Raw genomic sequence first — 14543 nt, 5'->3', positions numbered from 1 at the left:
ACGCCAGTACAAAAGAGCGGTCTCGACAAGGGCCAGGTAACGTTGAACACCAAGTCCCATGAAAGCCCAGACTGTCAAATACATGTAGAGGATTCCGACACGACTCCTGGAAAGACCTTCGGTTAAACAGGACTCTGTTTTATTTTAACTTTGTCTTTAACCCTAAAAGAGCCGAGTTATTTTGGCCCGTCTCACAGCCAGGGGAAGATTCCACTTCTAAACAGTCGGCTGTGCCTTGTTTGCTTAAAAAAAAACTTGGCATGCACGTAAAGCCACTCCTTATCATTTTAAAAATGAAATTGGAACTCAATGAGACGTACGGTTTTGCTTTTATAGTCATTTTGAAGTTCAAGGCTACTTGTGTTCCAGCCCGCGTGCATTGGAAAAGTATACGTTTCTGACTGACCCGTCCGGGAAAAAATGCGCGCTGTGCAAGAACGGTAGGCCTATGTCCGATTTTCACAATATTGGTGTCAAAATGACGGCAAAGGGTCGTTCAAAACTGTTGGGGGCGCATTCCGCCCCTGCTCTTTTAGGGTTAATAATGTTTGACAAATCCTTTTTATTGCGAAGTGACAGTAGCCACTTTTACTTTACAAATTAAAAGTACAATATTTATTTTAAAATAATAAATATTTATGCATCAAAAGTGTTTAATAGACTTGAGATTAGAACACACGTTTCAAAAACCGCAGCGTCATTATTAAAGTATTTCAAATTAACACTTTCTTTGTCAAATTTACTTTCTGTTGCTAAAGTACCTTATTCGTAAAACAGCAATGTTGTATTCAACAGCATGCAGTGGCTTGAAAGTAGCCTTTCTCGCAAAACCGCCGTAGCTAGCTGTGATATTGTTCAACGACAAAGTGGCAGGGACTGCAAATTTTTTCCTAATTAGCTTATACATTACGCATTCAACCTTCAAGACCAGTCTTCTCATTTTGATGGTGCTAACCTGGGAGATTTAAAATAAGGCTGAAAAATCAATCCTATCAAAAACTGGACAGAACATTATTGCGAATCGCCAAAGAAATGATTGCATGTGCCAAGACAAGGACGGCGATAAAGCGTTAGTCGAACACGTTTATTTTGACCGTCATGTGTGCGCTGGAACCGCGATTAAGGGACAGAGTCAACAGAAAGGAAACGATTGATAAACTAAACTGTAATCAAAAACCAATTACCGATGGCTGCTGCTACGCCGTCCCGTCAATCGTAATCACAGCATACAATATCGAAATTCCAGACAGAGCACCATTCAACATCGATTTACCATCTAAACATGGATAAAAATTGTAAATAATCACGTATTCAAAAAAGAGGAGAATTCCTTGTTGCTAGTCTCCACGTCGGAAACACCACCATATGCCCTAAGTTTTTGCAGAAGTCGCTGCCGGACCCTTCGCTCGTCACCCAGCGCCCGAACAGGGCACTGGGAAGGGCTGGTGGCCTTGCATAAATGTTAGGGACGGAAATACGTCACAGAGGGTCACATACAGCTAACGACGCGCAGAGCATTATGCGTAAATTTCTGCCAGGCGAGCGAGCTCGCTCAATGCTTTACACAAGCGGTGCTTATCCATTCGATATTTTTCTTTTTCTTCCTCATTGCTCAAAATATTCTCACTACTCTTTATTCGTTCATGATGCTTTGAAATATATCGCCAAAAGACGTGAGATCAGTGACACTTAGTGATTGTCTCGAAGCCGTGAATCATGTAGCCAACGCTTTGCCCGTGCGTAAACATTGCCATTGGCGCATAGTGAGAACCAACATGGCGCGGGCAAGATCGCACCTACCTATGGGAACGAGACTGCTGCTAGACCAAGGAGGTGCACTAGTTTAAGTCCCGCAGTGTAAAACCAACTAATTGAGGACTCACAAACATTCAATCTGACAGTACTGGTGTTTTACCAACTCTGCCATTCGGATGGATGCTCTCAGAACAGGGAGTCTATCGTGGCCTATATTTGCACAATTCCACCATTTTCCGGCCACACAATCTCCTGTTTCACTTTTTATGCTAATGACCTCGGGAGAAATTATCACTTGTTGTAGGCCTCTGCATCCCTGAGGCCGTGTCTGCACAGGCTAGCCAGAGCTACGGCTATGTCTATCCAGCGGTGTACAGCCAGGACTTATCGTGGTTGTGCAAGGGGGTGGGATCGGACCAGAATTCCCCCAACCTCCCCCTTGACGCTACCCCCAACCAGTTGCGCCATGTGGGACTTTGATGACTCTATCAAATGTTTAAGAAGTTCTTCGTTTTCAGAAAGTCAAAAAAGGAGAGAAACGTAATTACATTTTCCCCGATAACGTCACAGCAATAATCTTAAGTTCAACGTACAAAACAGATTGAAATAAACGTTTCCAAAAACTACACACTGTAAAACCCACGTGTTTAACTTCTAAATGCAAATAAAACGCAAATCTGTAATGTTTATACGCTGAACACGCTGTTCATTTAATAACCGCAATGTATGTTTATGCTATGTGTTTAGCATATATTAGGTTTTTTAAACACTTTCTAATTCGGGCGTTTCAAAATATCGCGCCACCAAGAGTTTGCAGCGCGTTGGCCAATCACAATGCGCGAAATTTGTCGACCCAATGCGCGTTAGGAAAGGGTCGACAAATTTTGCGCCTTATGATTGGCCAACGTGTTGCAAACTCTTGGTGGCGCACTATTGTGAATCGCGCGTATTATAAACGCATTTGTGTTTAATGATACCCGACCAGCAGCTCAGGTACCTGACGTCATAACCAAAGAGTATCCACCTTGCTGCCGTGCGGTAGTTTTTCTGGTAGGACCAAAAAATCCCTTTGGAACCTAGATGCGTAAATATACAGGGTGTCCCCCGCCAAAAAAATAAACAAACCCTGAGGAAAGGGGTTAATATGCCCAAAAAATGCATGAGATTTGATTATAATGTATAAGGACCTCCGAAAAGTAGAAGCAGTATTCTTTCTAATGATACCTTGATGGTTTCCCTCCTATCATGCATGACTGAACACGATTGTCTTGAAAATGGGGCATTCGAACTCAGTTGTAACACTTTAGATAAACCAGTTAATGAGGTTGTCCTCTGGAAAAGTTTTGGGTACTTTTTTGCTTATGGAAATCATCCATCATTTAAACTTAAATTCTAAGTCCTGAGCCGAATCCAGTCTTTCTTGAAAACGACCATACCAACACCACAACCGCTTCGCCCAGGCCCCAGCAACTTCACACGCTCAGTGAAGGCCAGTCATTTTTTATTTACATGCGAGTCTGGCCATTTCGTTAAAAGTGTTCATATTTGCGACTAGTTCTTGAGACTATGAGGCTGATATGTACGTCCGTACTCGCGTGTAAAGGGTGCAGACCACTAATCCAATTTATAACGGGTTTTGCCCTTACCCAACGTATGTATTAATAAACACTGTAAACTCAGTGCTAAATTAACATCTCCCAAACGCAAAATACATCTTGAAATCGTTCGCAGTACCTGCTGCTACACCTGACTCGGACCGGCCAGCCGCCCACTGCAAGCTCGGTGGTCGAATGGTTAAGACGTGTGCACTAGTAGGCAGGAGGTCGTGGGTTCGAGTCCCACCCGAGGAAGCTGGTGAATTTTTTTGCAAGCTCTCGGACAAACACTGAGTATACAGTGTTTATTAACACATACGTTGGTAAGGGCAAAACCCATTATGAATTAACATCTATCCAACGCAAAATACATCTTGACACATCATCATACATCAAAATTTCTGGCCAGCTCATTAGCATTAAAAGTACCCCCCCACAATATCTTTCGAAAAAGGAGATTGTTTGGCCCCCAAAATGGTGAGGTTGTGTAAATCGTTGCCAGGATCAACTCCCTGGGTCTTTGAGCTGTCATATGGGAGCAGAATGGCTAAAAACTACGGTTGCGAAATGGTCTTAAGTGCCCGATGAAGTTGAGAGTTGCCACTTGAAAAATGGCTGCAATCGGACTTCGAAAACATCGCTTTTCGGGGGTGATTTGTTTTATGGGAATAATTAAAATTGTAATTGAAAAACCCACAAAAACATTGAAAAGAAATTGAAAGATTAGGGACTAGATAATAATTTCATTTGTGTATCTGAAATCTCAAGGATGTTGGTATGCATGTGATTGGGCCCTGAACAGTGCTGATTTTACACTGTTTTCAGTGCGACTTGAATTAGTGGACTGTACCCGTAAATAACAAGTGTCGCCCAGCGTGTAGTCTGATTACTGCCACACAGTTTGTGGATACGAAATATGACGTGTCTGGGTGACTCATCAGTGGATTATTTAAGCCTAACATAAATGCGCGAAGTTGAAAATGTGCAACGCGACGATCCAGGCAAACAAACCAGTGATAGCACAGGTGCATATGAATTAATTTTTCGACGGCGTATCCAAAAAGGCGGTAAATATGTTTAAACTTAAGACAACACATGACTCGAGTCACAAGTCTCCAAGCTCAAGTCCAAGTCATCGTGGTCTAGTCTGAGTCCGAGTCATTATCCAATGTGACTCGAGTCGAGTCCGAGTCATGAAAAATGTGACTCGAGTCCAAGTCCTGGACTCAAGTCATACAACACTGTTTTCCCGAAATAAATCAAGCTGTATTTGTATAATTTTGAATTAGTAATACGTTATTTTGGATTAGTAATTCGTTATTTTGGATGAGTAATTCGTTAAAACGAATTAGCGTTAGGCTGAAAATTGAGACTTCCTTGGCACGATTTGGCTTTCGTACAAACCTGTGTAAGAAACGATTTCTCTGATTTCTGTACATTTGCAACTAATAACAGCCAGCAGACGTGCGGGGGGGGGAGATCGGAAGTGCGCATGCACGTGCGTGTACATACTGCGCATGTGCCTATTCGTGTCTGCGTTATATCAGCTTAAATTAACCACTTACAATATCAGATTCGAATTTCATCGGCACTAAGAGTACTGGCGAAGCATAATGGGATTCACGTTTTAAGCTGCTCTAAACAGGCGTTTAATGTCCCGACGATAAACACTTTGTATGTTAAACACGTTCATGTTAAACACACCGCGTGTTCAAATGTTCAGTGTGTTTAGTTTATAAACGCATCAAACGTTCTCGGGTTGTACAGCATGATTTTTTCATAGAGCTCATTTCTGCAGTGGCAAACCTAAAAGCTCAATTTCAATACTGACCTTAACTAAATTCAAATATTTCCAACTCCTGCAATGAAAACAAAGATCACCTGCGCGCGGGCGCTCGAATGTTTCCGGCGTTTCTTCCTTGTATTGGCATTTGGGTCAATAATTAACCTTGATAGCTAGTGCCATGCTTTTAGCTTCACATACATCCATAAAATCATAGTATTTCATCTTCATTTTGCATTAGCTAACTACAGAAGTGCCCCTTGGTGAAATCTAAACACTAGCATAACATTAGTCAGGTTTGCCACTTGTGGATTTTTGTCAGAGTTATTTCAGCAAGATTTAGCGTCACATAGTGTTCGATCGAAGTAAAAAACCACGCACAAAGGTTTTCCATTTAGTTACCGTGGAAACCAATTCCATTAGGGCTCCTGTGACATCAACACTTCACTCTGGAGCGTCCAAACCCAGTACAGTCCATGGAAGGAGCGGTACGAGTTTTGTTGTGCGCCAAAATCACCAGCAAGCACTTTGCCCACTGCACAAATAAAGTCGTCAATCTTTATTATTTTGGGGTGTAGCCATGGATAATATCTCCAATTTCACCGAAATGTCCATCGATGTATGGAAGGATTCGTTCGTCTACGACTTGTCAGTCGTAATTGTGAGCTCGTTCCTGATCCTTTTTGGTGTGCCTGGTAACTGCCTCATCCTCCGTGTCTACTGGACCAAGACGCGTAAGACTAGCACCCATGTCCTGATCATGGCCTTGGCTTGGGCAGATCTGACCGTCTGCTTATTGAAATTTCCCGCGTTAATGGAGACGGCCTTAGCTTTTACTAGTAAGCGTGAAAACAGTCTGGTCCTAAGTTTTAGTGAAGTAACTGATAGTGTGACCGTCGCTTGTTCACTTTTTATCACGATGCTCATTGCACTGGATCGTTACGACTGCATATGCCGCCCACAAAGGCGTTTCTTAAATCCCAGAAGGAGTAAGACCGCCGCGTGTGTTGCATTAGTGGTGTCGTTTGTGATCGCCATACCATCGTTTTTAAGAATCAAGGACTGGTCGGCACCCGTCCTATTCAAGGCAAAGGTAGCATTAGAGACTGTGGCTTTGGTGCCAATGACTCTGGCGATTCTAGTGTCTTACGGAAAAGTTTACACAACCATACGGAGACACGTCAGAGTTGGCGTTGATGGGCCACCGATGCCAGCCGAGGACTCATTGAAAGGTGTCAGCAAGTGGTCCGTAAATTTACCAGAAACAGCCCAACAATCGGATAAATCTGGTATTGCAAATGTCGACAAGCCCATGACGAGCCTGTCGATACATCCAGGTGTCGACAAAAACGTATCTTCTGCCTCCGACCATCCAAGCACTTCACATTCCAACCAGACAAAAGTCAACCATGCAGACTCACTGTCAAATGTCATTTACGATTTGGCCACTGAGAAGTGTTTCAGCCGAAACAACCAAGAGGCACTTACATCGAAGACGGATGACCGTGCTTCTTGTGAAAACAGACAGCCTTGCCGACGGCGGAGCTTTGGGATACAACACGTCCCCCAAAGGCCCCGTGGAGCAGTCCTACAGCGTAAAACGACCAGGATGCTCTTCATCACTAGCTTAGTGTTCATCCTGAGTTGGCTACCTTACATTATCCTGGCCGAGTTGACTCTGGCACAATACGCCGGTGCATCCGTCAATACCACACTTCTGGAGACATTCAGTGTGTTCAGTTTAGCTCTGTATTTTAACAATGCAACCAATCTGTTGATTTATGGACCAGCGAATAGACGATTCCGACAAGATTTTAAAAAAAAACTTTGTAAGATCAAACTTTCTTCAGATTAATTCGGCGGAAGGTCACATAGTTATGGTTACATGGCAGTATGTTTTACAATGACTTTATTCAACGACAATGACAGAAGGTTGCAATGAACTGCTAGTGAACTGGAGTAAGTCTTGTTGAATACGGGTAATTCACAAGAGTGCGCCCTCAAGAGTTTGTGACGCGTTGACCAATCACAACACGCGAAATTTGTCGACCCTTTCCGAAAGCGCATTGGGTCGACAGATTTCGCGCATTGTGATTGGCCAACGCGTTGCAAATCTTGGTGGCGCATTTTTGTGAATTGCCCGTATTATACCGTGAGTGCTACATCTCTCAAGACTTAGGATTATCTTAAAGAGTGCATATAGATCGAACTATTAAAACTAATCTGCGTGTGTCTTTACTTGACTAGTATAGTACGTCGAACTATCCATAAGGCGGGCCTGAAATACAATTACAAACAGGATGTAAATGTGACTGAAGTAACAAAAACTTATATTAGTCATGCATCTTGGTTTGATTCTCAGAATGACGACAGTGAACAAACAATATCTTAAAACGATGATCATGTTAACTTCTACAAAAAATGACAAACTTTCATACCTAAATGACAGTAAAACTTGGGTATGCAAGTGGGCTTAGCAAGGTCGCATGGTGATTTGGTCTGAGAGAAAACTGAGGAAAGTTTCAACCAAGAAGAAAACAAATCGAGACTTTGAGGCGTGTCATTGGGAAAAAGATCAGCACCACGCTGGTATAAAAGAGCAGTCTCGTCCAGGGTTTAGGTAACTTTGAGCATCAAGTCCCTAAAGGCCCGGACTATTGAATAGGGGATTACAACAAGACTCCAGAAAAGACCTTTGTTAACCAGACTCTGCAATTTTAATATCACAAATGCTGTCTTTAATACTGCATGACACACCCTCTTCATTTCTAAAGGATAGTAGTCACTCAGTAACTTTGACAAATTAAAAGTAAAACGCTGAAGGACCTTAACATCAATAAATATTTATGCATGCCACGCTGAAAGACGCATTTCAAAACATATAGCTTCCTTATTCACTTATTTCAAATTGCGACTTTCTTCCTCAGCTTCTCTTTGTTCAAGTATTTTAATTGTCGAAAAGCAATGTCGTATTCAACAGCTTGCAGTGCTCTGAAAAGTTTAGCCTTTCCCGTGATACCGCTGTAGGCGAGCTGTCATTTTGTTCAACAAAAAGCGGCACTGAGGGATGGTGCAATTTATTTTCATTTTCATATGCATGCCTACCTCATGACCAGTCTTCTATTTTTGATTGTGTCAACCTTAGACGTTTTCAACAAGGCCTACTACTGATGTGCCAAAACAGACAAAATTTCATCACTTTGCGAATCCCCAAAGAAATACTTGCCTTGTCAAGACAGGGCGGCAATATAGCTTTAATCGAACAGCCTTATTTTGACTGTGATTCGTCTACTGAAACCGTCGGCGTCATTAAGTGGAAAGGGTACACAGAAATGAATGAATGGATGAGCCAAATTCTAATCAAAACCCAATTATCGATGGCTGAGGCTACACACTGTCTCGTCAGTCGTAATCAGAGAGTATATATTGAAGTTTTGAAAAGAGCGTCATTCAACATATAGACTTATCATCTAAACATGGATTAAAATTGTAAATGATCACTTATTCAAAAAGAGGAAAACTACTTTATGTATTAGTTGCCGTGCTGGAAATGCTACCATGTGTCCTAATTTTTTGTAGTAAGTCGCTGCCGGACCTTCGCTCGTCACCCAGTGCCCGATCCCGAATGGGGCGCTGGGAGGGGCTGATGACCTTGCATAGATTTTAGTGAATGAAATACGTCACACGGGGGTCACAGTTAACGACAGGCACAGCATTGTGGGTAAATTTTTGCTCAATGCTTTACACAAGCGGCGGTTATCAATTCGATATTTAGCTGCTTCGGCTTCACTATTGTTGTAGTGAAGGTAGTCGGAACACAAATTTTGGCAGTATGTTTTACCATGACTATTTAAAGTGTTGTATCTCGTGAAGTAGGCCTACATGTCCGGTTGGGTTGAAACTTTGCAAATTGCTAGATAGGGAAGGGTTCAAGATTGAAATTCATTTCATCTGATGGCGGTTCATGGTAACTAGTCATGTCACATTTGTTGGGATGACATGGATGTTAAATATTCTACGGACCAATGTTTGTATTGTTTAGTTCATATGCACTTGTCCTTAAAGCTTGTAAGTACTTCATCAAGAATTTCTTAACTGGTTTTTTTCAGGTTTGAGAAAAAATAAAACCAGGGCCGAAGAAAGTGTGTTTGTCCACAACACATTTCTCGTTTTCTGTTTCTTCCTCCTTGCTGAGAATATTCTCACTACACTTCATTCGTTCATCCAAAATTGATCAAGATAACCAATAATTTGAAATGTATCGCCAAAAGACACGTGATCAGTGATACTTGGTGAGAAGACTGTACCATTGTCATGTTTTTATCATGTAGCCGACGCTTAGACTTGACCAAGTCGGGATCCTCTTTGACGTTGTCTGCGTTTATGCTTTGGATTTGGAGGCTGCGCGGCGTTACTTGCTTCAAACCCTCCTGTGTCCACTTATTACTGTACTGTGAATTTAGAAATCCCGAGTTGACGAATCTTGCAACGGTTTGTACTCAGCCAATCAGCTCATCTACTAACAGTGGTAGTCTTGGCCCAAGAGGTAAGTGGTCGATAGTTGTTTTATTTCTGTTTAAGAGCGCCCTCGCACAACTTGTTTTTACTTACTCTCACTAACGTCTTGGGAATCTTGCAGGAATGGGTCCGGGGGTGCAGCAGATGTATGCAAATGACCGATCGTATTCAGTATTTGTAGCCTTGGTATTATAATTATGTACATGTACTTCGAAGTTCGAACAACATGGCGGTAAGTACCCTGTCGATAGTGTCTGGTTTGTAGGAAAGGATTTGTGACATGTTAGACATATTTTTCACTCCATGAAATTGCCACTCTTCCAAAAGATATCGTCGGGGACTACAGATGTGCTACATCGCATCATGTTTGCGATATCTGAGGCAGAAAAATTGGGAAAACAAAATCGTTGTCTAATGTCTGACACCACGCAAGAAATACATTCTCTCTTTTTTTGCAACTCACAATGAGCATGCTGGGCCTGATGAGGCCAAATTACTCACACAAGCGACACCTAAACCTACACGTGCAGCAAGAAAATGACAACCAACTTGCAGTCCGGGTACTCCGTTCTTGAAGGTGAAGGTCTACACGGTCTCTAAGGATGCTTTAGTTAGCTGGGGAGGGCATACAGACTGTACATGATTATGGGTCATCGAGAACAGCATCCTCTGTCATGACCCAGGCCTATTCCGAGCTAACTCCGTACGAACGTCTGTGCTGACGGGACTGCAGACAGCCATGATGCATGTGACCTTACCATGGTGTATTATTCAGGTCATCGGAATTTATTATGCATGCAATTTAGCGAATGCTGATGGGTTCTCTTGGAAAGCCGAGGGAAAAAAATAAAGAACAAGTTAAAACGCTGCTGCAAGATTCCCAAGTCGTTAGTGCGAGCTGGCGCACAGTCTAATTGTGAGTCGCTAGGGGGCGCACTATGCAGGGTGTCCGCTATCAAGCACTAACGTCTTGAAATCAAGACTAACTGACTGACGACGTATGACACACGTTGTACAATAAACCCTGTTCGGGCGCTGGGTGATAAGCGAATGCCAGACAAACCTCGACTCCATGGGTTGTGTGCGCGTTCTGTCACGCAAGGCATTGCGGGAACTAACATGTCTATCCAGTGGTGTACAGCCAGGACTTATCGTGGTTGGGGAAGGGGGCGGGCTCAGACCGGAATTCCTCCCAGCTTCCCCTTGACGCTACCCCCAACCAGTTGCACCATATGGGCTTTTGATCGCTTTGTCAAAGGTTTAAGATGTACATTATTATCTTCGTTTTCAGAGAGTCGAAAAAATAAAGAAAGATAATTTCATTTTCCCGACAATGTCACTGTAATAATCTTAAATTCAATGGACAAAACAGAAAAAAACGTTACCAAAAACTGATTTTTTTTCATAGAGCTCATTTCTGCAGTGGCAATCCTAAAAGTTCAATACTGACCTTAACTAAATTCAAATATTTCCAACTCCTGCCATGAAAACAAAGATCACCTGCGCGCGGGCGCTCGAATGTTTCCGGCATTTCTTCCTTGTATTGGCATTTGGGTCAATAATTAACCTTGATAGCTAGTGCCATGCTTTTAGCTTCACATACATCCATAAAATCATAGTATTTCATCTTCATTTTGCATTAGCTAACTACAGAAGTGCTCCTTGGTGAAATCTAAACACTAGCATAACATCAGTCAGGTTTGCCACTTGTGGGCTTTTGTCAGAGTTATTTCAGCGACATTTAGCCTCACATACTGGTCCATCCAAGTAAAAAAACCACGCACAAAGGTTTTCCATTTAGTTACCGTGGAAACCAATTCCATTAGGGCTCCTGTGACATCAACACTTCACTCTGGAGCGTCCAAACCCAGTACAATCCATGGAAGGAGCGGTACGAGTTTTGTTGTGCGCCAAAATCACCAGCAAGCACTTTGCCCACTGCAGAAATAAAGTCGTCAATCTTTATTATTTTGGGGTGTAGCCATGGATAATATCTCTAATTTTACCGAAATGTCCATCGGTGTATGGAAGGATTCGTTCGTCTACGACTTGTCGGTCGTAATTGTAAGCTCATTCCTGATCCTTTTTGGCGTACCTGGTAACTGCCTCATCCTCCGTGTCTACTGGACCAAGACGCGTAAGACCAACACCCATATCTTAGTCATGGCTTTAGCCGCGGCTGACCTGGCCGTCTGCATATTACGATTCGTCTTTTTAACAGAGAAGGTCTTAGCTCTGGCTGGTGACAGCCGTCAGAGTAATCTGATCTTTAGTTTGTTTGACGATTTTGAGGATGCGATCGTCATTTTTTCAGTTTTTATCACGATGCTCATTGCACTGGATCGCTACGACTGCATATGCCGCCCACAAAGGCGTTTCTTAACCCCCAGAAGGAGTAAGACAGCCGCGTGTGTTGCATTCGTGCTGTCGTTTGCGATCACGATACCATCGTTTTTAAGTAGCAACAACCAATCGGAACCCGTCTTGTTCCAGACGAGGGTAGCATTAGATACTCTTGTTGCAGTAACGCTGACCGCGGTGGTCGTAATGTCTTACGGAAAAGTTTACAAGACCGTCCAGAAACACGTTAGAGTTTGTGCCGATTGGCCACCCACGACAGTCCAGGACTCATTATGCGTCATCAGCAAGTGCTCTGTAAATTTGCCAGACACAGCCGAACAACCAGGTGAATTTGCTGAGGCCAGTGTCGACCAGCCTATTCCGCGCCTGTCGACATACCCAAGTGTCGACAAAAAAGTGTCTCCTGCCTCCCATCATCCAGGCACTTCTCATTCCAAACAGGCAAAAACGAACAATGCAGACACCCCATCCAGTGATGCAATTCTCGATTTGTCCAGAAAACAACCAGCTGAGAACTGTTTCAGCCAAAACAACCAAGACACGCCCAAATGGAGGGAAGATCAACGTCCTACTGGTAAAAACAATCAGCTCCGCCGACGGCGAAGCTTTGGGATACAACAAGTCCCCCAAAGGCCCGGTGGAGCAGTCCTGCAGCGTAAAACAACCAGGATGCTCTTCATCACTAGCCTGGTGTTCATCCTGACCTGGCTACCTTACATTATCGAGGCCAATTTGATTCTGGCACTACGTACTGGTGCAGCAGTCAATACCGTAGTTCTGAAGATATTCAACGTGTTCAGTTTAGCTCTATATATCAACAGTGCAATTAATCCGTTGATCTATGGACTGGCAAATAGACGATTCCGACAAGATTTTAAAAAAGAGCTTTGTAATATCAAACTTTGTTCAGATTAATTCCGTGGAAAGTTACACGGAAGTGTAAGCTCCTTTTAAGGGGGTGGGTTGTAAATCAGTGTTGTTAAAGGTCTAGGTAGTGAATTTATCTTAGACGCACTTCTTGTACTTCGAACATTCTCTTCTTCAATGTTCAGTAATACGTGTACTTGACATCCGTTAGTGTTATGTGTATCGAAAAATGAACCTTCTTAAAACTCTAAACCTGTCCATGTTTTGCCACACAATAAAGGACGTTGTACCTATGATGCCGCAAGGAAGGCATCATTCAGTGTTTTGGGCTTTCTTGCATTTTCAAATCCTTTCACAAAACAGGGAATGCTTCGGGGATTCTATAGGTGAGTGTAAAAGCGCATAGTAGGAATCCACACGGAGGACCCTCATAACATTTTTCCATTTTTCCGAAGAATTTCAAATCACTGTTTGAAGACGGCAGACTTGGCTGTCTGATCGATTGAATTAGATGATGAATGTGACATGGAAGGAAAATGGGTTGTCATCTAAACCAGTTGTAATGACTCGAGTCGAAGCGACTCCCATTCGAGTTCCTAGACTGGAGTCACTGAAGTACATGATTTGAGTGCAAATGACATTGCCTTGGTAAAAATGCTTATACGGAGCCCCCCAAACGGCTATACGATTAGAGCAAACTCAGAATTATAATTTCACAATTCATTCAATTTCAAAATATAATTTAAGTTCTTTATTTCGTGCACTCAAAATCATCCTATGCGCTCAAAATCGTAACTGCACTCGATCTTTTTTGCCATTTTCCACATAAATCTTCGCGCAGAACAATGATAAACAACAGTTAATTATAGTCTGAAAAGATAATAAATCTTATCACCACTTGACTTTTGCCTCAGCTCAATTCGTCACTGTCAGTTTTTTGTATATACAATAAGAATTGAACGGGATTAATCATGGATTTAACTTGAATTCACCTCAGTTACCCTGGATACCAACCCGCTCATTAACGTTTTAGTGGCATTATAGACCTGCACTTTAATGTGGCTAGAATTATAATGACAATACACAGTCAGCCGTTTGGAGTTCATGCATGCACAATCACCTCCAAGAAATGTAAATACATGTATAAGAAAATCATTGTCACTCTCATCTGAACCATTTCACCGATTTTGAAAAGGGTGTGCCACAAGATTCGTTCGTGCTCAACTTGTTGGAGGTTTCACTCATGTCCGTTTTTTTTGCGTGTGTGGTCCTTCTGCAGAATACCAAAGAGTGACTTCATTTTGAACCAGGAAGTTTAGTGCAAACCATAGACACTATGACGCAGACGGTGCAAACGTTGATCTCTCTTATAAAGACCAACGGGTGCAAACAAATGGGGTACCCATTGGAGTATCTCGCTGGAATGCACCCTTCGGTACTGGGTACTCTAGAGTATCGACTGGTTCCCATCCCGTACGTAGTCTCCAGACGTCTTACAGACGTCCTCCGAACGTAGGGACCGGTAGCGGGTAATGAATCTAGCAGAATTCTGCCGGGTGTATGTAAATGAGGAAACAATGCCCGCTCCATGCACAAATCAAGCAGGAGACGATAGCATTTTTTGCCTTTTCTGTTTCGTTACCTAAAATAACGTCACCATAAAT

General features: G+C 42.7%; 2 protein-coding genes across 2 annotated transcripts; both read left to right on the top strand.

Moving 5' to 3' along the window:
* Positions 1-5740: 5740 nt before the first annotated feature.
* LOC147799483 (D(2) dopamine receptor-like) lies at positions 5741-7045 on the top strand. Its single transcript, XM_087135574.1, has one exon. It carries the CDS (start codon positions 5741-5743, stop codon positions 6986-6988), a length of 1248 nt encoding a protein of 415 aa, XP_086991700.1. The 3' UTR covers positions 6989-7045.
* A 4613-nt stretch (positions 7046-11658) lies between these two features.
* Positions 11659-13646, top strand: LOC110984087 (D(2) dopamine receptor-like). The gene has a single exon (XM_087136154.1). It carries the CDS (start codon positions 11662-11664, stop codon positions 12925-12927), a length of 1266 nt encoding a protein of 421 aa, XP_086992280.1. The 5' UTR covers positions 11659-11661; the 3' UTR covers positions 12928-13646.
* The last annotated feature ends 897 nt before the right edge of the window (positions 13647-14543 follow it).

The sequence above is a fragment of the Acanthaster planci genome, linkage group LG04 (genome assembly GCF_054643075.1).
Source record: "Acanthaster planci isolate LZ-2023a linkage group LG04, COTS_SCS, whole genome shotgun sequence".
Taxonomy (NCBI): domain Eukaryota; kingdom Metazoa; phylum Echinodermata; class Asteroidea; order Valvatida; family Acanthasteridae; genus Acanthaster; species Acanthaster planci.
This window is presented reverse-complemented; position numbering and strand designations above follow the sequence as displayed.

Coding starts and splice junctions, on each gene's coding strand:
- LOC147799483 (XM_087135574.1), top strand. CDS start 5,741: ATGTCCATCGATGTATGGAAGGATTCGTTCGTCTACGACTTGTCAGTC.
- LOC110984087 (XM_087136154.1), top strand. CDS start 11,662: ATGTCCATCGGTGTATGGAAGGATTCGTTCGTCTACGACTTGTCGGTC.